A 26,376-nucleotide genomic window follows, 5' to 3' on the forward strand; every position below is an offset into this window, starting at 1 on the left:
CTGCTGCTGCTTAAAAGGTCTTTGTTCAGGCTGCGAACACCGCGGTGCAGACGTGGGTTGGGCAAACCTTCCTGGGAAAGAACCCAAAAAACAAAGGGCCAGGACTTTGTTCCTTCTTTCCTAAACAGGTAGGAAATGGAGAAAGAGCAAATTTTAGCTGCTGCATTTAAGTGCTGCTGGAAAGGGAATTTTTAAATCTGCATTCCACAGGGCTAATTTGGTGTGGATCGGCGTGCACGCAGGAACGGTGATATATATGGCTGAAAAGTGGCTCCCAGATGCCAAACCCAGGTTCTGGTATGCTGTCCTGGATCCTTCCAGGGTAACATTAACCATGGGTTTCTGCAAGCACTTCTACCCTTTCAACTCAGACATTGCAGCGAAGGAAAGAGACACAGAGAGTTTTGTTTTATTTTTAATACGAGGGTGATGGTTTGAAAGCAGTGTGTGTTGGAGCAGGGGATGAGGGGGCTGAGCCAGCTGAGAGTATTGAGAGTATTTTCCCCTTGGGGTAAGTATGGGATGATCTTTCATCTGCCTGTGGTGTAGACTGGGTCAGAATTGAAACCTGCTCTGTTGAGTGTCCCCAGTCACTGCCAGGCTGGAAATGACCCAAAAACAAAGAGTGAAGCTGCAGTTCTACCTGGGCTCGCAGTTTGAAGGACTGTGATGCTACAAAGTGTTTTTTACCACTCCCATTACTTCAGAGTTTGATTTTTCATCCCCACAACCCTTGATGGTGAGAAGCTGGATGATGCAGTTGATGTGGCAGAGCCCTGAGGAGCCCTGAACAATCTGACCAGCACAGCACCATCCAGTTTGTGAAGATTTCCTGCTTTTTTTTGGTTGACAATCCTCCTGGTGCAGGAGTGGAGCAGCCCATGGGCATGAGCCCTTTCCAGCCTAGCTGGAGAAGGGATGGCAGCAGCACCTGGATAAAACACCTCTCCCCACCCACTGACCAGGGCTGGAGGTGAGATCCTGATGTAGGGAACACTTCCTGGCCAGCTGGAAGCCAGACACGGGCTCTGGCACGGGGAAAGGAGCCCCATAAAGGCAGAGCCACCAGCTGTGCCAGAGCCACCAGCTGTGCCAGAGGCACCAGCTGTGCCAGAGCCCTCGCTCAGCCACTGCTGCAGCCCCAGCTCTGATCACCCAGCCCCAGCCCTGCCAAAGCACCTGCATCCTTCTCATTTTATTACTGGAATAAATTGCCACTTAAAATATCCATTCTCCCTAAGGCCTGGCCCCATTTGAGGCACTTTAGCTGAATACTTACCCTTAAAAAAAAAAAATCCCCCTTCCTGTCTCCCTGTTGAATAAACCTATTATGCATATTGCTCACAGGTATTCCTGCTGCTGTTTTCCTTAGGGTTTTTTCACTCTTCCCTTTCCTCTCAGGTCTGTCATGACCCATGACAAGCATGTCACCATTAATGATAAGGAATCAGATTTCTTGTCACCAGTTTTCCATCTCTCCTACCTTTGGGGTGTCCTGGAGTGGCCCCCCACAGCCAGATTCATGGAGGCAGTGCAGGGGTTTATTGCTCATTTCGTGGTGTTTAATGGGTTTTTTTTACAGTCATAATTCCTGGAGCCCAGTAACGACGTTGAGGGTCTCAGCTCTCACCCCGTTGGTCAAAAAAAAAAAAAGTCATTTTCTGCAGAGAAACGCTTGAAGCTGTGATGCTTCAAGGCTCAAAATCCAAAAAGGGAATGAAACCAGTCTTAGGGTTTTTGGGGAGTCTGACTCACGGATTTTGAATGCCTGTGGTTGGCAGGGCTGCATTGCTGATGGCCCTCAGCACAATACTGCTCAACTTCCCTGTCAGACTCATTCCAGTCAAAGAAAAGCCTTTGTACTTTTTTTTCTTCAGTCTTCGAAGAGCTAAAATTTTAAACCAAGCCTGGCTTGCCTGGAATCTCCTCCAGGTTCTTGCAGGAATGTGTGACTTTGGGGACAGGTGAAGTTGAAGTCTGCACAGAAAAAAGAGGCTCTTGAAACCACTGAAGCTCTACAGCCACGACCATACCTGGGGTCACTGCGGTCGCTCGTGGTTTCAAACTGCCCAGAGATATTTTTCACAAGAATCTGATGGTGAGAGCAGCTCAGTGGCTTTGGCTGGTTCAGTTTGACTCAACATTTTGCAAATCTCTTTGGATGAAACCCTCAGGCCAACATGACATAAATCATCCCCGTCCCCAGAGCGTGGGGACACGCAGGGATGAGTTGCCTTGCCCAACACTGCGCCGCAGGTCACTCTGCAAGGGACCAGCTCTGAAGAACACTTCTGCCTCTGAAGAACACTTCTTTTGGTCTCCTCTTGCTTGTTTTAGTTACCCAGTGGTGGGCCACAGCTGCAGCTCTTGGCTGCCAGGGGCTTTTTGGGGGGCTTTGATCCCCTTGGCAAAGTTCTGGTCGTGCAGGGACCTCACACACTCAGTGGACAGCTTTAATCTGCCCATGCCACCCCAGTCAGGCCTGGAAATAACTGCAGAAGTGTCAAACAAATGCAGCAGTCAGGATTAAAAAGGAAGAAAACCAATCAGTTGTGTCATCCTGAGAGAAGATGGAGCTGGGGCAGCTGACTCCTGACCATGCTCACACTCCTGGACCTGGGCAGGCATTTTGGGGGGCCTGGCTACAGCACAGCCATCCCATCTGCTGTGCCAGTGCAAGGCCTGAGCCAGGAAAGGGCTGAATTGGCTGGGAAAGTGGTTCTGGAACTCCATATCCATGGCTCTGGCTCAGCAGGAGCAGGTCCTGTGGTACAGGGCTCATGGAGGGCTCGTTCCAGGGATGTGCTCAGGAGTGCTGGGTGTCAGCTCCAGCTGTCCAAGGGCTGATGGTGGGTCAGGATGGAAAAGTGTCTGCTGTGGGAAGCACAGGGAGGAGGTCAGTGTGTCCTGGATCAGAACTGCTGCCACTCTGCTCCTGGCCAAGGAGGGAGATCTCTCTGCCACAGAGAAACTGCACCAGCAAAGGGATCCCCCAGCCCTGCCTCGGTCCTGATCCTGCAGAACCCCGAGCTCCTCGCTCAGCTGAGCATCCCTGGCTCCTGCCAGCAGCACCAGTGCCCAGCCCAGCGCTTTGTTGAACTCCTTTCAGCCAAGGAAACTCCTTTCCTCCCCAGGCACTTCTCGGGCCAAACCAGCAGCCAGTCTCCGGCAACGCTCCCCCGACTGGAGAAGGTTATTTTGGAGAGTCTGTCGCTGGTTTTTTTTTTGGTTTTTTTTGCACTCTGAGTTCTGCACGGCACCGGTTTGGGATGGAAAAGCCTGGCAGCTGCCTGGGGCAGGGCTGCTCTGTGTCCCTCGGGGTGGCTGTCGGGGCAAGCATCCAGCGCGTCCCGGGGCAGTGCCGGGAGGTGAATGCCCAGCCCACGGATTGCCTCGCCCTAGCGCAGGATGCAGGGAGCAGAGCTGGACAAGGGACTCTCATCCAAATCCTAAATTTCCCTGGGAAAGTCCAGCACGAGTGCTCAGCGACCGTCCCGGGTGGGAAAGCCTCTCGCTGTCCATGCAGGTGCATCTTGTCTCAATTTACTGCGAGCCCCAAAGCAGCAAATAACATCTGCAAATCATTTCTAGCTCTCCTGCCAAAACCTGGGAGATAAAACCCGCTGTTGTCTGAGCCTGGCCAGCCGAGATTAATGCTGTACCTGCGGCAGCAGCAGCACCCACTGCCCCGGGGCTTTGGGGACACTGCTGTCCCTGGGGATTTTGGGGTGGCAGGACCCGAAGCTGCGGGGTTTGGCCGATGTGGAGTCCTGTTTTGGTTCTGCTCCGTGCTGCAGTTTGTTCTCGGGGCTGGTTGTGCTCCCATCGAGGCGATGGCATCGCTCCTGCTGATTTCACGGGGCCGGGCCGGGGCTGCGCAAGCTGCGCTGCCGCGGCCAGGGATAACACTGTGATTTATGGGAGCAATCAGTTGCCACTAGGAGCTGGGTAGGAATTTTCCGATGAAACGGGGATTGCGTCAGAAACCGCTGAGTCATCTCAACTGTTTCATAAAAAAAAAAGAAAAAAGTATATTAAAAAAAAAAAAAATCCTTTGGCTTTGATGAACTTTTGGTGAAGCACAGACTGAGTGTGTCTCGCCTGCTGCCGGCTCCCCTCGGGATCTGCATTCCCACCTTGTGGCATTCCTCCCCCAGGGCATCCCTGCAGCAGCACGGGGTGCGAGGTCACCCAGGGATGGCATCTCCTGGGGTTCCTCCTCCCGGCCAGCCCCAGGGCTGGGGGATGCCGGGGCTCGCAGGGACCCAGGCTGCTCTGGCATTTTCAATGTGAAATAATTCGATGCTTTTAAAACCTCTCGTGTTCAGACTTTTCCCTCCTGGTTGTTCCAAAACGGAAAGGGTTTTCTCCTGCATGTCTCGGGCTGGGATATTTTGAAATGCAGGAGTTGGGTGAACTCAAGTGCTAAATTTTCCCAGTGTCCTGGTCACAGCCAACCGATGGAAAATTGAAAGTTGCAAATCAACCTGGCTGGGTAAATTAGAACAGGCTGGCAGACATTTAGCCAAACAGAAAAGGAGACTTCATTTCCCATGTAAATTTTTTGGGACGGATTCTCTGTCACACAGACATCCCTGGGAGGACTGGGTCCAAATTAACAGCGCTGTGATTTCTGCAGGAGCTGTGCAGGAAACTGAGCCCCATGGTGGGGGGACAGTCACCTCAGATGGGTGCTCCTGGCCTGTGGCAAATGGTGCCAGGGCCGAAAGTTGCCATCAAAGCCCAGTGGGACAACCTGCAGTGATGGCCTTGAGCACAGTGCCCTGCTGGGAGCACTGGTTTGGCCCTGTGCAGGGAGGGAAGGAGGAGAGGCTGGAGCTGAAGCGTGCCTGGTGGGATGTAGGAATTCAGGTGGGCTGCTCAGAGCTGCTGGGATGTGCTGAGGAATGCACAGGAATGAGTGTCACCACATTTGACACGTACAGACCTCAGAACACAGACAGATGTATCATATATCAAATGTAGGTTGCACACGCTGTAGCTGTGCCCTTCTTCCCCCACAGGTTTTTCTCCCAGACATGCAAATACAGATCAGACACAACCTGTGCACGGCTGTCACTGAGCCAGGGGGTTTGTCCCCATCCAAAATGCCTCTTGATGTGCCCCAAACCAATTTTCTGACCCTATTTTCTGCGTGGCAGAAAACTGCTTCAAGCAGCAAGGCTGGCACTGAGCTTTACCAAACCAAAAGCGCGGGACCTTGAGGATTTGGTTCATTTTTCAGCAGCAAGTGAAATTAAAAGCCTGGCAGACCGTACCCAGCCATTCCCCCCGGCCATCCCAGAGGCAGGATGTGGCTGCACAATGCCCGTGGAGTTTTTTGGTGACCTGCGATGATGGGGTAGGGACAGCAGGTACCGTTCTGCCTCCCGAGGAGGGGAGCGCAGCATCCTCCGGGGGGTGCCCGGGGAGGGGGAAAGCGGAGCATCCTCCGGAGGGTCCCCGGGGACTGAGCAAAGCTCACCATCCTCCGGGGGTTCCCGGGGGGGACCCGGCGCTGCGTGGACCAGCGGGAACGCATGCGTGCGGTGCGGGCTCCCCCCGCCTGTGCTCCCCCGGTCTCGCCTCAGGAAACCGGCTGGCGGCCGCGGGCCGGCGCCGGGGGAGGCGAGGGGTTAACCGGGGTGGGGGCATCCCGGGCCGAGAGGTGTGAATTCCGCCCGCTCTCCCCCCTGCCTCCCCCCCGTCGCCGCTATAAGAGCGGCCGGCGCGGGCTGGGGGGAGCCACTGCGGCGGCTCCTCCTCGCTGGAAGCCCCGGCGCTTTTGGCTGCCCTTTGAAGTCGGAGAGGGAGAAGGAGGGAGGGAGCGTCTGGGGCCGCCGCTGCTCCGCTCCGCTCCGCTCCGCGCCGCCGCTCCCGTCCGGCCCCGGAGCATCGTCCTGCCCGGCCCCGGAGCATCGTCCTGCCCGGCCCCGGAGCATCGTCCTGCCCGGCCCCGGAGCATCGTCCTGCCCGGCCCCGCCGCAGCCAGGTACGGCCCGTCCCGTCCTGTCCTGTCCTGTTCCATCCTGTCCTGTTCCATCCTGTCCCGTCCGTCCCATCCCGGCCCCGCGGGGGTCGCGCCCCGCTGCTCGTTCCGCGGAGATGGAACCCCGCATCCCGGCCCCGCATCTGCACATCCCCGCATCCCCGCTCCACATCCCGGCCCCACATCTCTGCATCCCCACATCCTGGCCCAGCATCTAATCCCCTCATCCTCGCTCAGCATCCCCGCATCCCGGCCCCATATCTCTGCATCCCGGCCCCGCATCTCATCCCCGCATCCCCACATCCCGACCCCGCATCTCATCCCCGCATCCCCGCTCCGCATCGCCCGTGCGGGGCTGGCCCGGTACCGGCTCCGCGATGCTGCTCAGCCACATCCCTCCCCCACTTTCTTAATTTTCCCTTCATTTAAGCACGCCTGTAGGATAAACTCCGAGCGCGCTCTGGTATTGGCTCGGAGTCAGGAGTGTCTGGGAGCCTTAATGAGAACCAAGTGTAAGGCAAGGCTCAGCCACCTGTCCACGGGATCCCCGGCCAAGCGCTCTGGGCTCCCATTAATCAATGGATCTGCCTCTTGGAAAGTCTCTTTAGCATGCTGGACCTCTCCCCCAGAGCGATTGCAGAGCGGATTTGGGGACCTGGAAGCCCTCCGGTAATTTTTCTAAGCCAGACAGCAGAGCAGGGCTGGTGTTGCTGGCAATTCTGCGATTTCAAAACGGCTACAAAAACCTTTGCAAGGAGAAAAAAAAAAAAAACCGAATCAAACAAAAATGAGTAGGAAAGAAGCTCTTTATATTGCAGGTCTGCAGTCCTGCCCTCTCTCCCCAGGAGCAGCACCTCTCCCACCCCCTGCTTCCCGAAGACACTGCCTAGCTGCTTTTCAAGGGAAATTAGCTTAGGGGAGGATATTTTTTCTTTCTTTCTCCTCACAGACATGAGCTGCTTTGATTGCCTGGAAGCATGATTTCCTGAAACCTGCTCCTTTCTGGCTCTTGCAGGGAGGTTCACAATAAAACGCATTGTGGTTTTGAGCTGGGTTTTATTTAAGAAAATGCCATTCTGGGTTATTCTCTTTCATGAGGCAGATGGAGAAGGAGATGAAAGGCTGACACTTGGGATACTTCATTTCTGCTCTTTAATTGTGGGTTGTGTCTTTTCTATAAGAACAGGCGTCTTCCCTGGGAACCGAGGGGAACTGGAGTGGAACAAATGAAAAAAAAAAAAGGAATAATGGCTGTTAATTGCATTTTTTTTGTTTTTTATTTTGAAGCCTTTCATCTCATTCTTCCAGGAGCAGTGCTGTAAATGAGGATATTTAAATGCACTGCTTTTATAGATCCAGGAACACTTTTGGCTACTCACTGTGCAGTGCTCGCTTCGGTGTGAGCCAGGCTCTGTTCCAAGGCAGGCTTGGAGCAAAGTCAGGTGCAGCCACTGGAAACCAGTGCAAAACTGTGGTTTGACAGATAAAAACCGAGCTGGGAACTGAACCTGCACCACGCTGATGCTTCTATTAATTAATTAAAACTTCAGGCTCAAGTCCCTGCAGTCACTGGTGTCACAGAGCTGTGGAACCCAGGCAAGGCAGTCCCTGCTGCTGGCCATGGGGCTGGGGGAGCTGTGCTCAGTGCAGTGTTTGGTTGCTTTCTAGGATGAAGATATCCAAGTGGAAGTGGAGCAGCATCTCTGTCAGTGCTCAGTTGCAGCTCAAGGGCACCCTGGCCCTTCTCCTTGTGGGCAACGCTGTCTTTGTCATAGCTCAGGTAAGGGTATCGTGGTTTTGGGAGGACTCTGGGCTTTGAAATGCTCTGCCTGGGATGGAAACCCCCTGGGATTGCAGAGCTGCTGTGTGCATGCACCAGATCTCCAAATATTGTGAGGACATCTGGCTCACCTTCACTCTCTAGTCTGGGCTTAACCCAAGTTGTCCCTTCCATGGCTGAGAGCGTTCCCAGAGCATTTCAGGGACTCTGAAGGGCCGTGCCCTGCTCTTGGGTGAGCATCACTCCTTGCTCCCTGCAGTGGCTGGAGCTTTCATTTACTTTGCAGGCAATATTTGCAGCTCCTTTGCCCTCTGATGCACGGCCACAACAGGGGGTGGGAGGTGGGGGTGTCAGGGACCCTCCTGAAGTGACAAACCCGTGCTGCAAACAGGCTCCTCCAGCCTGCTGGCATCCACTGACCTGCTCTCCTGCTGCAGAGGGGTTTTGCAAGGGTTTCTTGGAGCTTTCAGCTGCAGCTGGCTCCCCAGCTCCCTGAATTCTCTGTGGAGCAGGAGTCAGAGAGCACCAAAAGTCTCAGAGAGTTTAGGGTTGTTTGGGAGCTCGGTTTTGCCAACTGAGCGAAACAATGAGAATTTCCTTTCCTGAGGAATCCCAAATATTGCCACTTCATTCCAATTTTGTAATGAAAACACAATTGCAGGAATGCAGGGATGGAAACCTCAGGCTTGACCTCAGCTGGAGAAGGCAATGCCTGGGTCGAGTGGGGCAGGCTGGGAGGGGAGGGTGCCCTCGGTGTCCCCACACAGGCTCTGAGCTCTGGATGGGATTCCTGCTTCTCTTCCCTCCCCCGTGCTCCCAGCAGGACCTGACACAAACGTCCAACAGCCTGGAGGAGGGCTCAGATGTCACTGCTTACTGGTGGGGAGAGTGGACCAAGTGGACAGCGTGCACCAGGACCTGCGGGGGAGGTGTCAAATCCCAGGAGAGGCACTGCCTGAGGCAGAGGTACAGCACCCCCGGGATGGGGACAGGTCCCCAAAGGTCACCCCTCAGAGAGAAGCACTGATGGAAATGTCTGGCAAGCCCTGCTTGAGCAGGAGGTGATTTCCTGAGCTTTGGGCATCCCTGCAGGAGCAGCAGCTGATTCCTGTGCTGGAGTTTCTCCAGAGGGGCAGCAGGCACAGACTGAGCCTGTTCTGGAGGCTTTGGGGCACAGCAGCCAGGACTACCTGGGGACCCCGAGGCCATCTGCTGTGTGCCTGGGCAGTGTGGGTGCCAAAAACCACTTTATAAAGCTTGTCCCCAGCCCCTCATCCCATGATACCTTCTGGGACAGTTGATGATGCAGGTGACAAAGCCACAGATACCTTTGCTACCAGCCCCAGGGAGACTGGCACATCTGTGTGGCTCTGCTGTGTGGGCACTGACCTTACAGAGGCAGAGAGTAAATACATTTAAACAGGGGAAAATGATTTCTGCCCCCATCTAACCCCCATTTCTTTATTCAGAAGGAAGTCAGTGAGTGGGCTGGCTAATAAAACTTGCACTGGAACATCCAAACGATACCAGCTCTGCAAAGTCCAGGTAAGGATATCCTTTGTCTCGTTGGGAAAGTCATGGCTGGCATTTCTGGGTGCCTTGGAGAGGGGACTCCATTTGTCCTGCAGCTGGGACCCTGTTGCCCTGCAAGCAGCTGGGGGATCCCTTCTTTGGTGCCCATCACCAGTGTCTGGGCTTTGGGCATTTTGCCATAAAAACCAAAGAGTGGCTCTGGTGACAGTTCCCAGGGGGTTCCTGCAGTGAGGGGAGGAAGAGGAGGAGGAGGAGGATGTGGCCCTGGCTGGGGAAGGTGATGGAAACACTCCTTGCAGCTGGTGGTGATGTGCCAGAAACCTTTCCTGCGCTTTGTTTTGGTCAGGATGTTAATGTATCCCATTCTAGGAGTGCCCTGTGAATGGAAGGAGCTTTCGAGAGGAGCAGTGCTCATCATTTAACTCCCATGTGTACAATGGCAGAACGTATCAATGGAAACCTTTATATCCTGGTAACAAGACATTCTTTGTGTGTTTCATAATACTCAGCCAAATATTTTGATAGTTATGATGCTGCAGCCCGCAGGAAGGCTCCTCCTCTGCTGTTTTAAAGTGGTTTTTCAGAGGCACAATCAACTATCTCCCAAGTTCAAAGGCTTGTTTGGCAGCTGCAGGGTAGCTTGAAAATTAAATAACAACATGAATTCATGTCTGTAGGCTGTGTTGGTCCCTGCTCCCAGGGACCAGAGGCTGCAGGAGGATGTGAGGGTGATGGGTTGTGCTGGTGGGGACAGCCAGGCTCACCCCAACAAGTGTCCTTTGAGCCAGGGCCACTGCTGGCTGTGCTGTTTCCAGGGATATTTGGTCTCTCCCACGCCCTCTGTGTGCTCTGTCAAATGTCACCGAGATGCAGCCGGTCACTTCGGTCATCTGGGGTGAGCAAGAACTGCAGGAACAACTTGGGACTCAGAAATTGAGATTTTATTGAACTTTTGGGCACTGAACTCCCATCAAAATCAAGCATTAAGCACAAGCCATGGAGGAGCTTTAGAGCTACTGGGAAGCCAGGACCCTTCTCCTGAGGAGGCTCCTGAGCTCAGGTTCTGCAGATTTGCATTTGGATCCCTAAAAATACAGATGGGATCTGCTGCAGCTTTGTTTTAGGGGTCTCTGTACATACCCAAGAACAATTATCTTAATCAAATGAATTTCCCTGTGTACCAAGCCCCTGGCTCAGGGTCAGCAAGGTAGAACTTGGCCCGTGAGCTCTTTCTCCTTGGTGGCTTTTGTCCCTTGAAGGTGACAATTTCCTTAAATATTTGCTGTTCAAGCTGACTCACCAGAGATGTTGCAGGAATTGTTTTGTGTTTAAGCAGAGTTCCTCTTGCTCTTAGAGGATTTGAAACAAAATATTTTGACACTGATGCTGCCTTGCTTGGGTGTGCAGGCCAGTGGGTCTCAGATTGCTCAGGAGTTGGTGGAGACAAATGCTTGGCATTGGGTTCTGATGCAAATATGTGTTTTCAATCTTCTTCTTGTGGACATTTTATAATGTGGGATTGCTGTGCTGGTGGGTGCTGCCAGCCAGTTGTTGTCTGCAGGAAGCAAAGGGTGAATTAAGACCATTTTGGGTGGGTGTTTAGGGAGAAATTACAGATTATAAAATGCTCTGGGTTGCCATGGTTTTGAATGTGGTCTTACATGTGTATTCCCAACAATATATCTGTAAATTCAACTCGTGTATCAAGTGCTGCTAAGTGAACATGCCTGTTTTTGTGTAATGCACATGAATCCTTGCACAAAGCAGTGCTGCTGCCTCAGTGCCTGCCCCAGGCTGGTGCTGATGATGCCCCTGGCACCCCTGGGACATCTTGTCCTGCCAGCCTGTGACAAGGCTGTCACACTGTCCCAGTGCCATCTCCAGTCTGTGCTGAAACAAGGGATGGCAGCTTCTGAACTCTGACTGCTCTGCAGTAGTGCTGCTGTTGTTTAGCTTGGCAGAGATTCACTGGCTTGGGTAGGATGAAAGTTGTGGTGTTTCTGCTGTTTTTGAATCTCTCTTTATATCCTTTCCCCTCAGATGACTATGTTCACATTTCTAGCAAGCCCTGTGACCTTCATTGCACCACTGTGGATGGTCAGAGACAGTTAATGGTTCAGGCCAGGGATGGAACATCCTGCAAATACACGGATTTCCGAGGGGTTTGCGTGTCTGGAAAATGTGAGGTTGTTAAACATTATAGCAAAAATATTGTTCGTAGCATTCAGAGGATCGCAGTGGGTGCGACGTTTGCCTGACCCTCAGTGCTCTGTCTGTGCATTTTTTAGCCCATTGGCTGTGATGGCATTCTCTTCTCCACCCACACCTTGGATAAATGTGGAGTTTGCCAAGGAGATGGGAGCAGCTGCACCCACGTAACCGGCAGTTACCGGAAAGGAAATTCTCATCTTGGTAAGGCTTTGGGGACTGAGGGCTTGAGTGGAGAGGGCTGGCTTTAAAATGTACTTTTTTTTTTTTTTATAAATTGCTTTTAGGTCTTATCAACTGCCCAGCTTCAGTTTTTCCCACGTGTTCTATATGTGTTGATGCCACTTGTGATTCTGGGCAGAGAAAACCTTCTTCTAAAAAAAATCAAAACAACCTCAAACAGGAAATTTGGGTGGTGTTTGTCAGACACCAGAGGTCTCTGATGATGAGTGGTGTGAAAGGGTTATGCAAGAGGCTGGTATCTATTTTAGTCTTTTTTAGTCATTTAGCCAAAAACAGGACACTCATGACCCTGTAAGACTAGAAATAAATGATTTGTAATAACAGGAAGCAACAGTATCTTGAAAGACCAGGATTTCAAGAGTCTGTGTGATGTAAAGCAGCTGAACCTACATGTCCTAAATATAACAATCTAATTCAGGAATTATGATTAATGCTCTCTGAGATGGAGCAAACAGCAGGAACTTCAGGGCTGTGGGAGGACTTGTCCTGTCCCATCTCTTGTCTGGTGTTCAGCAGAGGGGAGTCAGAGGAGAAACCAGCTCCCCTCTCCAGCTGGGGTTTTGGGAATACTGGTTAATTCAGGGATCAATACTGAACCACACAACAGCTTCTCTAGCTTATAAAACATCTACAGATGTATTTCCTTACACCAATTTAGATAAACATGATATTTGTGCATGTAAAAATTGAATCCTTTCCCCCCTTGGGTGTGTTTTTCCTCCATCAACCAGCACACACAATCCCCACATTTTTCTTTTCTATTCCCGATAAGCTCCTGTTTGCCGCTGAAAACACGAAGGGTTGGGGTTTTTCAATCCATAGCTCATTAAAAACCTGGGTCCAGGCCAGCTTGTTTGATAGATTGCAGCTCTGCCTGAGGAGGGCTTCGTTCAGATCCCTGGTTACAAAGATCCTCTCATTAATCCGTAGTTTCCCGTAGGCTATTCCCTGGTCACGCACATTCCCGCCGGAGCGAGGGATATCCAGATAGTGGAACGGAAAAAGTCTGCAGATGTTCTGGGTGTGTATAACCTCTTGGTACTTCCCTAGGATGCATGCCTATGCTGTCTTAATGCTTTTTCCAATGCTGGTTTTGTCATAGAATCCCTGAATATCCTGAGCTGGAAGGGACCCACAAGGATCAGTGAGTCTGTTTGATGCAGACATGAGTTAAAGCAATGTAAATTAAAGAAATTAAAGTTAAAGCAATGTAAATGAGCTAAATGCAATGTAAATCTGTGTTGTCCAAGCCAGGGTGCTGCTCCTCTCTGCAGTCCAAGCACCTGGGCTGTGTTTGTCAGCACTTTGCTTTAAAGCAGGAACTGTTGGTGGATATTATTGGGATTTCAGTGGGCTGTGGCAGCCCTGGTGCTGGATCACAGATGGCCAAGTGACTTCACCTCCCTCGTGATGCCCTTACCACTGCCCTGCTTGGGGAATGTGCAGTGACAGCAGCACCAGGGGGATGGGACCTGCACGTGGCCTTGCTGGAGTGTTGGTGACCACACACCCGTCCCATGGGGTGGTGACAGAGCTGCTCAGGAGCAGTGTGGAGAAATCCAGACTTGCCAAAGAGAAGCACATTTGCTGCCTCAGAGGTTTGTGGCCTCTGAAGGGTGGCTGTCCCATCCCTGCAAGTGTTCAAGGCCAGGCTGGATGGGATTTTGAGCAGCTTGGTCCAATGGAAGGCGTCCCTGCAGGGTGGGATGAGCTCCAAGGTCCCTTCCAATGCAAACCATTCTTGGATGATTCTATGGATGTGGTTACCAGTTCCTGGGCTAGCTTGGGGCAACCTGGGCCTCTGCTGGCTCAGCTCAGGGGGCATCAGCTCCTGCCCTTGTTCACCTGCCAGTGCTCTCTGCAGAGCTGGGGCTGCTCGATGTCCCTGCTGGGCTGGTGCCAAGGGGGTGGCAGCATCCAGGGTGAGGTGAGCCACACAATGTGGGGTTTGCAATGTGGAGGGACACATGGCCCAGAGCTCTGGGCACATCCTCACAGGGTGTGTGCAGCAAACAGGTGACAATACATTGCTATGTAGGAAAATCTCTTCTTTTATTGCTGTGACACTGATTTTATCCCCTGAACGAACCAGGGGCAGCATCCAGAGCTTCGCCCTTGCATGTGATGACACTGTCTGCTCTCTCTCCCTTGAAGCTGTGGCTGATGAAGCTGGGTACTATTTCTTCAATGGGAACTATAAAGTGGACAGTCCAAAGAACTTCAACATTGCAGGCACGGTGTTCAAGTACCGCCGGCCCATGGATGTGTACGAGACTGGCATCGAGTACATTGTTGCCCAGGGACCCACAAATCAAGGGCTGAACATAATGGTGAGCTTGATTTCTCATGTTCTCATGGTGGGGAAGAGAAAATCCACCTTGGATTGAGGAAGGGGTGAGCTTGGGAGAAGAGTCCTGCCAGGGTTTCACGTGAGGAGGGGGGAGTGGGAGGAGTGACTCTGCCCAATTCCCAATTCCTTACCCAGCCCTATTTTATTGTGTCAGTGCTCTTGGGTTCAGGCAGGGCTGTGAGTGGTGAATGTGGGCTTGGTAACTCCTGTCTGCAGAGAGAAGATGCCTCAGGCACTGTGAGGGGATTTCTCTTCTGCTCCATGGCATTTTTATCCGAGTTACCTGGCAGAAAAAGCAAAAATAAAAAACTGGGCCAGAGAGCTTAGACAAGTGCATAAACCTTAAACCCCAATTCTTTCTCGAAAGCAAACCATGTAAAACCAGGTATTTGGAGAAAAGTCACTTAATTTTCTCCTGGGCAGCCAGCCAGAGCCCAGCTCCTGACATCTTCCATGCAGCCCCAGGCTCCTCTGGAAGGGGAGGAGATGCTTGCTTGGTGCTTACAAAGCATTAGACCACTGTGAGGTGGTGTCAGCTGGGAGTCCCCAGCCCCTGTGGGGTGTATCAGCTGCAGGGGAAGGTGTGCTCCTCATCAAGCCACAAAAAGTGGCTTTGCAATGATGGTTTTGTGAGGTGGCTGCCCCAAACCTCTGGTCACTCAGTGGCTGAGGGGGAAGTGTGACCTGTGGCTCCTGAGCTGGGGTTAATCCCAAATAACTCTTGGGAAATGGTGCTGGGCTCCAGCAGGAAGAAGTTGGCGCTATGAAAGGAAAACAGAAGTAGCAGAAGTGATGCTCCCCAGCTGTCAGGTCCAAGATGAATCCCGCGCTTCGCGTGCCACAAATTCCCTGCACCCGCTAATAACCTGATTTCTTTGCTAGGTCTGGAATCAAAATGGCAAGAACCCATCCATCACTTTTGAATACACTCTCCTGAGGAAGCCACACTCAAAAAATCTGCAGCCCATCTACTACACCTTCTCTGAGTCGGAGAGCGAGGAGAGCCGGGAGCTCGATGGGGACGTGCCACTGGGCTTCATCCAGCACAATGCAACCTATTTTGGGAAAATCTCCAGGGAAAGGATGGACTTGGAGAACCAGGTGTTTGGAAGGCAGGACACGGAGGAAGATTTGAACTTGAGCAAAGGTCAGGAAACCAATGAGGTCTATGAAAGAGCAGAAACAATTGACTGTGAGCCAAAACTGAAGGGCAAACAACCCCAAGGTAAGGAGGAGACTTGGGCCTCACTGTTCTGCTTCTCAGAGCTCTTGTTGAGAAATGCTCTGTTTGTACCTCTGGTGGTTCTGCTGGTTTGTGTTTTGGAAACCTCGGAAAGTTCTTTTAAAACTCTGCTCACAAATCCTCTTTGCCCTTCAGATTCTGGTTTCTGGTGGGGGCGTGCGGGGGGTGGACACTGGGTGAGATCTCCCTGCTGGTGCCCTGCTGTGCTTTGCCTCATGCCAAGGACAGGAGGGAGCCCTGGGTGCACAAAACTCCCCATCACAACATCCCCCATCCCCTCCCACCCCTCCCAAACCCCCAGCAACCCCTTCCCATTGGAGTCCCTTGGGCATCCCACCCCCAGCGTGCCTGGGGTGCCTTCCCAGCATGGCTGCATGGGCTGTGGGGCAGGGAGGGCACCTTCCTTTCACCTCTGCTATTGCTTTGGGCAGTGCTGGCGGGTGCTGAGCTCCCCTCTGGCCACACCATAGCAGGATGAACCCCCCATGAGTTCAAACCCCCAACCCCTGCCCTCCCACCCCCGTGTGGCTGCTCAGGCGCGTCCCCGCTGCTCCGGGCTGCTTTTCCCTCCCAGCCTCGATGCATTTTGTGGTTGTCACTGTGGTTTCCCCCCTGTTGGCTCCAATCTAGATTCAAACGTAACCAGGTCTACTTACCAGACAGACCATGACGACAGAGACCTCGAGGCCAGGCTCAGCTCCAGCGAGTTCCTCCTGGAGAACGCCATCACCGACAAGCTGCTGGGCAAGAGCTCGGACTCCAAGGAGCTGCTGCTCAACGTGACCGTCAACAGCATCTTCGCCCAGGGAGACCCAATCAACTCGGTGGGGTCGCCCATGGACAGCCTCTACGTGGACTACGAGGACGGCGACGGCCTCGTCACCTACTCGCTCAACAGCACCTACATGGAGCTGAGCAATGGCAAAGCCACCAACGGCTCCGCAGAGACGCCCTTCCCAAACGCCACCGTCACCATGAGCAGCCCCCAAGGGAACAGAACCCACAAAGCAAGGTAGGAGTCATGCATTTAGTTACAGTAAATCCAATTTGTTGCATGGTTTCCACCTCTTTGGAAGCAGGAGGTAAGTGGGGGTGGGATGGTGGAAATGTTCTGTTGGGAGTTGATTTGGAAGGAAGGGCCTGAGGTTTGGGAGCAGGAAGTCATGAGAGTGTTGAAGCAAGAGGAAAACTCCATGTGCCCCTTGGTGGGCATGTCAGGAAGTCCATGCTGATGTTTGTCAGCTGGGGCCTTGCTCTGCTGTCACAGCTTCTTATCAGAGCCATGGCCATGAAGAAACCTCTTCCTTCTGCCTTCTCTTGATGTCCTGCTCCGACCCCCAGCCCCTTCCTCCGAGTTCTGATGCAGCAGAAGTTGGTCCTGGCCCCTTTTCACCCACCCTGTTGAGTGCCAGCCACGATCCTCCTCACTTGGGATGGCAGGAATATGCTTCCAGCAGCTCCCAGGCATGGCCCTGCCTCTGGGAACTCCACCAGGTCCTGCAGGAACAGCCTGGGTTTGTTGCCTCAGCAGCTGCAGAAGCAGCTCAGGGACTCACAGCTTGGACAGGAAAATCCAAAGCTCAGCAGTAGCAGCTCACTGATTGATTGATGCTGGGACCAGCACCTCAGGACTCCTTTAGATGACTGGTTAGACGGGAAGTGAGGAGCTAAAGAAAGGCTTCATGTGACTTTAGCAGCAGATTTTGCTCTGGGGAAGAGTGGAAAGAGGTCTTGGGTAGGTGCTGATCCCCAAGATCAATATCTATCAGCTTTTGAAGTGTCCCAGGGCTCTGTGGGAGCAGCCTTGATTCCCAGCCCAGAACTCATTCCCTTCACTGGGGGCTGAGAGGGGCCAGTGCCCACAGCAGCAAGTAGCCCTCCAAGTAGCCCTCCCTCGTGGTCAGCCACAGGAGAGCACTCCCTGGGCAGCCTGAGCTGAAACTGGAGCCTTGGCAGAATCCAGGTCCCAGAGGCATTGGGATTTGGGACCCACTGTGCATCCCCATGGCACCCCAGCCTCCTGTCAGCCTCCTCCTGGATCTGTAAAACACAAAATAAGATGCTGAGCTTGAGGAGATGCAAAGCCCTGAGCAGATGCTCACTCTGGTTAGAGTTATCTGGATTCACCCACAACTTCCACTGTGTTATGCTAAAGACACTCATGCTGAAGAAAACGGCCATGCAGCCAAATGGATCAGCAAACTCCTAATGATAGAATGTGAAAATGTTGCCAAGGGCTTGAATCTATCATTTCTCCCCGTGCCTTGGCTTGGGAGAACTGCCTCCAGCTGCCAAAGCAAGGATTTCATCCATCCCCTGACAGAGAGGGCAGTGCCCTCAGCTCCCCTGCCCTGGGCAAGGAAGGGACTGCCCTGGGCCCAGCACACCCCCTGTGTGCCCTCAGCTGTACCCCAAAACTCTCCCCCAGCAGCTGTGGGATGGGGGCAGTGCTTTCCTGCCTCCTGGGAGCACAGGGAGCTTTAACACTCAGGGCAGCTTGGCTTTTACAGGACAATCACAGAGCGCTGTGGCTCCAGGGCAGCTTTGTTGGGTGCTAAAAAGCTCCTTGCACTGTCCCTATGATTTAAATCCCTTCAGGAATGCCACCCAGCACTGGCATCTTTTTCCACCTGTTCTTCCCTTGGTTTTGTTCTACAGCATCCCCTCTTCTCCCCACTCTGTCGCTAATAAATATAAACTTCTCAGATGAAAACACTGATATCCAGACAATTTTTGCACCAGCCCAAAGGCTGAGAGATGCTCAGGTCCTTTCTGGCTCCATCCTTTGCTGGTGAGGGGCTGAAAGACCAGTGCAGGCAGACTGGGCTGGGGTGCCTCTGTTTGGAGACAAAAAGAAGAGGGAGGAAGAGGAGAAGGCAACAAAACCACTTGCACTCACTTCCAGAGGGTGGGATGGGCTGTGTCAGCACAGCCTGGCTGTTCCCAGCCCTTTATTGCTTCCTCCACATTTTAATTTATTTCCTCAAGCCCAGCTGCTGTTGTGACACTGATCACTAACCTGGATCTCCAGGGTGGGAAGGAGGGATGAGGAGCTCCAGCTCAGCCCTGGGGCCAGGATTGATGCTCCTGCTGGCACCAGCACTGTGGGATAAAGCCCCTGGTGACAGTGGGATGTGGGGCTGGAGTTGTCCCACCAGGAGGGAGGGAGCTGAGGGCACAGCCAGAACTGTGCTGGAGGAAAAGGGATGGGACACAAAGAGAATCTCTTGTCCTGGAGTGAGGCAGAGTGAGGAATTCCCATCCTTGGGAAAGGCAGGGCCCAGTCTGTTATTGGGGTCAGCCTGGTTCTGGGGGCAGTAGCTTGGACTTGAGAGCTCCCAAATCCTTCCCAAGGTCAGCCTGGGCTGGATTGTGCCTTTTTGCTCATTTTCATTCCCTGTCAGTGACCCAGCAAGGGCAGCTCAGCTGTCTGGAGCCAGTCTGGGGCAGGGCTGTTGGAGGGGAGCAGGAATAGAGGTACCAGCTCCAGGAGCCCCTTGCACAGTGTGAGCTGTCCTGTTCCCTCTATGGAAACAAACCCAGCTGGGATGGATGCCTTGCTGCCTCTTGTGCTGCTTTTCCTCCCCTGGAGCACCTAAAAACCTTCCTGGGGTGTGCTGGGACAGATCCAGGCACCCTCTATCCCAGTGTGCAGCCAGGGCTTAGAAACAAAAACCGAAATAAAGCACAGAAATGGGAGCCAGGGGCTGTGGATGCTGATCTGTGGTGTTTGTCTGCGTTATTTCTCTACTCTGGGAGCTGTTTTGGGAAAAGGGGCAGCCCAGAACTCAGTTAAGGGTAATTTTTGGTGCTGTATGTTGCTTGAAAAGCAAATTAAAAGCTTGGGAAGCAAATGCGTGACTTTATTACTTAGCTCATAATAAAGAGGAAAATTAAAATAAAAGAGAAAACGCCCCCAGTCTCGTTGGACAATGGGCTGCTGTCTGCATTTAGAGGAGAACAAAGTGACAGTTCTGTCTCTGCTGGAAATGAGCTGAAAATGTCTGATTCCTCTGGAAAGATCTCGTCCCTGGGACCTTGTCATGCATAGAAGCTCTTTATTTAAGATCACATACACTAAAGGGACACTGTTGAAAGATTTACTGTCCTCAGATGTGGGATAAAGATTATTTTGAAGATTTTTCTTCCTTTTCAAGACAGAGGAGTGCTGGTCACAGGATAACTTGGTGTTTGCTTTCATGCCTTGGAGGGTAGGATGTAGACTGCAGGATCTAGGTAATATTTCCAGGCAAATTAAAGTACAAAAAGCAGATGTTGACTGTGTTTTAATGACAAATGTCATTTGTGAGCCCTCTCCTGGCTGGGTGGCAGCTGGTGGCACAGGGCAGGGATCAGGAGCTGGTGTGGGTTCCCAGGCAGAGCTGCTGTGGCAGATAAAACATTATTTATAGTGAGCTGAGGTTGTTGTGTTTCCACCAAAAAAAAAAAAAAAAGTCACATTCATTTCAGTTCCATTTCAAGAGCAGGAAGTGACCATTTGCCAAACTGACAGAGGCAAAATCAACAGGGAAAAGGAGATTGTTGTTGTTTTTAATCCTTCTGGAGGCTCAGTGCTGGCGGTGGAAGGAGGGTGGGTCGGAAAGGGAACGGCTGGATTCTCAACAGTGTCCTTTTAAAGGTTCATTTGATAGGCTGGACCTCAACCTTTTCTTGCAAACAACTAAATCAGGCAATTTCAGAGCTTCTGCTGCCTAGAAATCATACAAGCTGCATATCCTGCCAGGCCAGAGACAACTGGATGTGAGGATCCAACCTTGTACACTATTCCAGTGTAGCTGTTTCAAGGGTTTGGACGAAGGTATGAGAACATTTTGTTGTAAAGGTGCAGTATCCCTGAGCATCCCCCCTCCCAGCACGGGGAGCAGCTGCAATTCCCACTTGGCTCAGTGTTGTTTCTCACACCAGGCTGCCTCTGTGACTCCTCTCCCCGTGGCATTTTGTGTTTGAGAAATGTAAATTCTGAATAAAAATCAGACCAAAAACCAGAGTGGCAAAATCAGTGGGCTTTGAGGGGCCTGTGCTGGCTTTTGGAGATTGGAGCAGCCAAAAAAATCTCTGCTGCACTGAGCAGCACCAGTGGGTTTGCCCAGCCCTGGAGACACAGGGGAGGAGATACTGCACCTTTAGTCACTGTGTGCCGAGGGCCAGGTGTATTTGAGCAGAAAATGCAAACTTTGTTAAATTCTGAACTGTTTCTACTTGTGGGTATTTTTATCCCATTCTCTCTATTTCTAGACAGTGGAAGCTCTGCCTCTAACCGGGCTGGGGATTCTACTTGGGGCTCAGGACAGGTATGTTGTGAAACTAAAACAAATTAAAAATTGATTCAAACGAACGAACCTCCCGAAAAATCAGAACAACCAAACCCAACCAAAGCCAAACCAAGCACATCCCCTCCCAAACCCAAACCCAACCGAACTGCAGCCAGATGTGTGTGTCTGTCGTGGGCTGTCACTGCTCGCCTTGTAAATGCCTTTTTTTTGTTTTGTTTTGTTTCTTTCTTTCTTTTTTTTTTCTTGTTTTTTTTCTTTTTTTTTTTTTTGTTTGCTTATCGCTAGAAACAGATTGAAGTTGTCAAAAAAGGGCCAAGGTGTGAGTGCTGCTGACATGTACAGGTGGAAGCTCTCCTCCCATGAACCCTGCAGCTCTACATGCACCACAGGTAGTTATGAGAAGCAGCCAAATTCTGCACAGCCTGCTGAAATCACCTGGTGTGTGAGTCCGTTTTCTGTCTGTGAGGGATGGGAAGGAGCTGGTGGTGCCCAGGGGATCTGTGAGCTCTGCTCTGGGTGCAAAGGTGGGGAGAGGAGCTGGGGGCTGAGCATGCAAAGCCCACAACCTCTCAGGTGTGTTGAGGATCAGGATTTGGTGCTCAGAGTGTCCATCACCCCTCCAATCATCCTCCCAGTGGGAAGCTCTGAGCACTGCCTTCACTTCCCACCACTTTGTGTCCCCCTGGGGCTCAGCAGCATCCCCAAACCTGTGCTGAGCCTCCTTTTTTTTTTCCCTTTTCCTCACCTTTTTGACAGCTTCAAGGGGTTTGAAAAGCTCAGCTGCTTCCCTGCAGAGAGAAATTTTAAAGATTGTTCAGCTCTGGCAGGAAACACAATAGCATTTGGCTTTTTGATTATGTTTTGTTTCTCCCACTCCTTCTACCCTGGAGCCTGAGCTCAGCTGCGAGGGTGTAAATCTGGAACAGTGACAGAGATGCCAGGGATATTGAAACTGAGCCTCTATTCTTCAGGCAGAAATTCCCTCTTTTTTGCATAAATTCCTCCCTTTTTTCCCCCCTGAAAAGCTCCAAGGCACCTGATCTCCCCACTCAGCCCTGGGTTAGGGGGTCCTGTGGATCCCTTGGGGTGAATCAGGCGTGTGGGTCGTGCTCTTGTCTGTGCTGCCCCTGAAATTATCCAGAGCCTGCAGAGCTTCTGGAATTAAAAAGAGGGAAAGGAGTGGGAGAGAGGAGTTTACAGTCTCAGGGACATCTCTCAAAAGATCAAATGCAAGGATTTTACATTTTAAGCATTTGCCTCGTGCCTGCAGCAGCAGCTTTGTGAGCCATCCCTTTCCCCAAAATCCTGTCATTTTTGACTTCTTTGATCCCCTCTGAGCAGATTTCTCCCTTGGCTGGGCCAGCCTGCTCTGCCCTGGTTTGCAGCAAGCCAAGAGAGGTTTAACTCAAATTTCTCCCTCCTCGCTGCCTTTTCTCGCTGACATATCGCAGAGAGGCAAGGCCATGTCAAGAGCTGTAGATCTTTTTTTAGTTTCATGTAAACCATATGTTCCCCAGAGCTGCAATTCTTGTTACCTGCAGCCAGAGCAGCCTCCTGGTCCCCAGCCAGGTCCCAGAATGGACTTCCCAACATTTACTCTGGCACGGGAGGCTGTGGGGGGAAAGGACTCGCTCTGACAGCGCTGGCTGCTGCAGCTTTGGAGGGGGAGCAGGAGGGGCAGCACCTTCCTTGCCAAACTCCAGGATCCCTGCCTTGGCCTGGAGCTCTGGATGCACCTGGGGAGCACCTGGTGTGATGCACAGGGAGAGTGGGGGGATGGAGTGGGCTGGGGGCTGTTTGCTGTCGCCTCCACCCAGCAGCCTGGCAGGGCTGAGTGTTTCCTATAAAAATGTGTTAGTCATATATTGGTTTTGGTGGCAGGCCCTGGCAGGGGTGGCCATGCCCTCCTTTGAGCTGGCCAAACTCAACCACACTGCTCAGGCTGGTGGGGTGGCCACTGAGATATTCCCTCCCACCCCACGGGACAGAAAATCCAACTCGCTGCTTTCTAAAGGGAGGAAATGTTGAGAAATGCAGATAAATACAGAAAAAAACCAGAAAGGAGTTTGGATGTGCAGCTGACCAAGCAGCCTGCTGTGTGTGTGTGCTCTCTCTGCCCCAGGGGTGATGTCCACATATGCCATGTGTGTTCGCTACGATGGGATCGAGGTGGACGACACCTACTGCGATGCCATGACCCGCCCCGAGCCCATCCACGAGTTCTGTGCTGGGAGGGAGTGCCAGCCAAGGTACCCCTGCACAGGGCACTGCTGCACTCTCTGTGCTTTCTCTGCCCTGGCTGTCTTTGTGGGAGGGTTGGTGTGGATTTGGGAGGGCAGCAGGGATGGCTTTTAGCACCCCTATCCCTCCTCCCTTAATTCCATCAAGAATTTCCTCCTGAGCGCTTTTAGGTTAAAACTTTCATAAATCCTGGCAGAGTTGGCACCTGGGGCTGTCCAGCTTCAAGCAGGGCAGGCTCATCCTGGCACATGGAGTGAATTGGGTGGAGGAGCTGGGCTTGCACACTGTGCCACAAACCCAGCCCTGTGATCCCTTCAGCATCCCAAACATCACTGAGGTGTGTTGGGGCATGAGCTGGTGCAGAGAGGAACTTGTGCTGGGGGAGTCCTTTGGAAATTTTTCCTTCTGATGTGGCTCTGAATGCAAACAGTGAGCACAGGCTGGAACCAGGCTGGCCAGAGCCAGGCTGGCCAAGCCTCACTGTCCAGCTCTGGACAAGTCTGGGGAGTCTGGGGGGTTTGCAGCTCAGAGGGTTTGGGCAGGACAGAGCCCTGCCTGGCAGAGGGAGGGGATTGTCCCACTCTGGTCTGTGCTGGAGCAGCCTCTGCTCGAGCCCTGGGTGAAGTTTTGGGTGCCACCATAGGAAAAAGTGGTAAGGGAAGGCTGTGAAGGTGGTGGAGGGTGTGGAGGGGCCTTACAAAGAGCAGCTGAGGTCACTTGGCTTGTTCAGCCTGGAGGAGAGAATTCATTGCACCCCACAAGTTCCTCACAAGGGGTCACAGATCTCCTCTGCAGTGAGCACTGTCAGCACCCAGGGAATGCTGGAGCTGTGTCAGGAAAATTCAGGTTGGACATCAGGGAAAGGTTCTTCCCCCAGAGGGGGCTGGGCACTGCCCAGGCTCCCCAGGGATGAGCACAGCCCTGAGGCTGCCAGAGCTCCAGGAGAGCTTGGACAGCACTCCCAGGCACAGGGGGGATTGTTGGGTGTCTGTGCAGGGTCAGGAGCTGGACTGGATGAACCCTGTGGGTCCCTTCCAGCTCAGGGCATTCTGTTCTATGACTGTGATGGTGTCAGACCGTGGGAGGAGTAAAAGGAGGAGGAAATCCAGGGGTCCACACCCTGGAATGGTGTGAACAGGGCAAAACAAGAGCCCAGGAACAGGGATGGCCCCTGGAGAGTGCTCAGGTAGGACATGGAGTAGAAAATCTCCTGAAAACCCTCCTGTTAGGGGTAAGAGCCAGGGCAGGCTGCAGCTGGGGAGGTGAATGCTGCTGCTGCAGGGAATGCACCCACCCTGAGGGCACCACGGGCTGCAATCTCTCTTTGCTGTCATTTTTTAAAACGAGCATTAGGGCATTTTTTTGCTTGGATTCTCCCACTAGTCCCTCCTAAAGCTGTCCCTCCTTGTGGCTGTGCTGTTCCAGCCTCAGGGGCTTGCACTGTGAGGGAGAGGAGCTGCTCTGTGATTTACCAGTGACCTAACTGGGGAGCACTGGCAGCTCATGGGGTAGCCACCAGCACTTGGGCAGGCAGGAAGATGCTTGTTAAGACTTTTCAAAGAAAAAAATGTTAATTTTGCGTGATATAGATGGGGAAGAGCTTTGTTTCATTTCCCTTCTGAAGTTAGGTGACACCTCTAAATGACATCTCCAAATGTGTGACACCTCCCTAGGGCTGCTTGTTGTGCCTGGAGCCCCCCATGGGGTGTGGGGGCAGCTGGGACTGGGGCTCTCCTGCCCAGAGAGTGGCAGCAGTGGGGACCTGGGGGTTGCCCACATCCAGAGCTGGGAATTCTGATCCATTCCGATTTTTAACTAATTATTTAATTGCTGTAATACTCCTGTACTGTAAAAAACTTGACCTTTAATGTTTATTCCTTGGATTGCAAACTGCTCCTCCGTTGTCAGGGCAGAGGTGGCAGGGGACAGGGAAGGACAGGCAGTGCCTGGAGCAGAGCCCAGCTCTCCCAGCCTGTCACATGTGCTCAGCAGAGCCAGACTGATGGGGGGACATGAGTGTGTGTCCCACCAGGGCTCAGGCAGCTCGCTGTGACATTACTGCTGGCATCTGCAGGGTGATGGATGGCGTGTCCTCTGTACTTCAGCTGAGCAGGCAAAAAGGAGAGGTCAAACATGGGCAAAAAGCCTGATGGAGAAACGTGCTGGCAGATCCCACGGTGACAAATGCTCACTTGTCACTGAGGACACTGGGCCAGGCCCTGCCATGCCACCCTTCCTCCTGACAAGCTGGTTTCAGCTTCAGGGTCTGCAGGGTGAGCCCAACATATGCTGGTGCTTCCCATGCCTTGGGAAAAGCTCTCACAAACTGGCAGCCTGGCTGCACTCACTCACTGCAGCATCTCCTGCAGCCAGGGCCAGGCAGGGCTTTCCCCTGGGATGCTCTGGGTGATGGACTCTGCTCCCTGCCCAGGAAAGCAAAAAACAGTTTGTAAGTTTAGTGGGAAGGTAGTTTGTAGGGAAAGTGCAGAAGGCAGCTTTCCTCAATGAATTACAGCTATACTGATTGCAGAGACGTGGACACAGCCTTGCCTGCCCAGTGAGGGTGGGGGTTATAAAAGAGTGGGTCAGCTAGTCAGGAGTTAGAGTTGGAGCTTGAGACAGAGCCTGCTGCAGTTTGGGCTGGAGTGTGCTGCAGTTTGGGCAGGAACCTTGCTGCAGTTTGGGCTGGAGCCCTCCTGCAGTTTGGGATGGAGTGTGCTGGCTGTGCCCTGAGGAGGAAGGGACATGTGGATGTGCAAGGAACAGACAAGGTAAGAAGATGCTGTGTGAGGGACAGGTGGCTGGGTTAGGGACAGGTTGGGTTAACCAGTCATGCAGAAGGAACAAGGAAACTTGCAGAGAGGAGAGCAGGAGCCAGAGCTGTGTGGAGCTGCCTGTAGGAAAAGCAGTCAGAGCTTCTTGAGAGAAGGAAGGAAGTCATGAAAAGCTTTGATGATGGTGATGATGGCAGTGGTGTCTGTCTCACACAACCCCTGCACCCAGGTGGGAGACGAGCAGCTGGAGCGAGTGCTCGCGGACGTGCGGGGAGGGGTTCCAGTTCCGCATCGTGCGCTGCTGGAAGATGATCTCACCCGGCTTCGACAGCTCCGTGTACAGCGACCTGTGCGAGTCCGCCGACATCGCCCGGCCCGACGAGCGCAAGGTCTGCAAGAACCCGGCCTGCGGGCCCCAGTGGGAGATGTCCGAGTGGTCTGAGGTGAGTCCTGCCCTGCCTGCCCATCCCTCCCTTTTCTCATTTATCCTCACCCCATTTAGCATCATCACCACTTTGTTTTTCATTTTTTTGTTTTCTTTTTTTTTTTTTTCATTTTTTTGTTTTCATTTTTTTTTCTGTCTTTACTCAGAGTTTTAGCACTGATGCACGAATGAGATTTTTGCATTTGGGCTCAGTTTATTATTACAGCAATTTCACGACTATAAGGCACACCCTTTAACTAAAATTTTGGTTGGAACCCAGAAGTGCGCCGTATAGTC

General features: G+C 52.5%; 1 protein-coding gene across 5 annotated transcripts in view; it reads left to right on the top strand.

Moving 5' to 3' along the window:
- Positions 1 to 5,540: 5,540 nt before the first annotated feature.
- Positions 5,541 to 26,376, top strand: part of ADAMTSL2 (ADAMTS like 2) — a 31,355-nt gene continuing 10,519 nt past the window's right edge. The window contains exons 1-14 of one of the 5 annotated variants that reach the window (XM_033077409.2): positions 5,541 to 5,992; positions 7,658 to 7,769; positions 8,593 to 8,735; positions 9,239 to 9,314; positions 9,672 to 9,774; positions 11,343 to 11,488; positions 11,591 to 11,714; positions 12,694 to 12,774; positions 13,908 to 14,083; positions 14,986 to 15,328; positions 15,977 to 16,358; positions 20,926 to 21,029; positions 22,763 to 22,889; positions 25,885 to 26,098. In XM_033077409.2, coding sequence (XP_032933300.2) covers positions 5,541 to 5,992; positions 7,658 to 7,769; positions 8,593 to 8,735; positions 9,239 to 9,314; positions 9,672 to 9,774; positions 11,343 to 11,488; positions 11,591 to 11,714; positions 12,694 to 12,774; positions 13,908 to 14,083; positions 14,986 to 15,328; positions 15,977 to 16,358; positions 20,926 to 21,029; positions 22,763 to 22,889; positions 25,885 to 26,098 — 2,583 coding nt within the window. Of the gene's footprint in view, positions 5,993 to 6,553; positions 6,659 to 7,657; positions 7,770 to 8,589; positions 8,736 to 9,238; positions 9,315 to 9,671; positions 9,775 to 11,342; positions 11,489 to 11,590; positions 11,715 to 12,693; positions 12,775 to 13,907; positions 14,084 to 14,985; positions 15,329 to 15,976; positions 16,359 to 20,925; positions 21,030 to 22,762; positions 22,890 to 25,884; positions 26,099 to 26,376 lie in introns of those variants that run through there. The other 4 variants (XM_033077412.2, XM_033077410.2, XM_033077411.2 and 1 more) reach the window with 4 other exon arrangements.

This window comes from Catharus ustulatus, chromosome 21 (assembly GCF_009819885.2).
Source record: "Catharus ustulatus isolate bCatUst1 chromosome 21, bCatUst1.pri.v2, whole genome shotgun sequence".
In the NCBI taxonomy this organism is placed as follows: domain Eukaryota; kingdom Metazoa; phylum Chordata; class Aves; order Passeriformes; family Turdidae; genus Catharus; species Catharus ustulatus.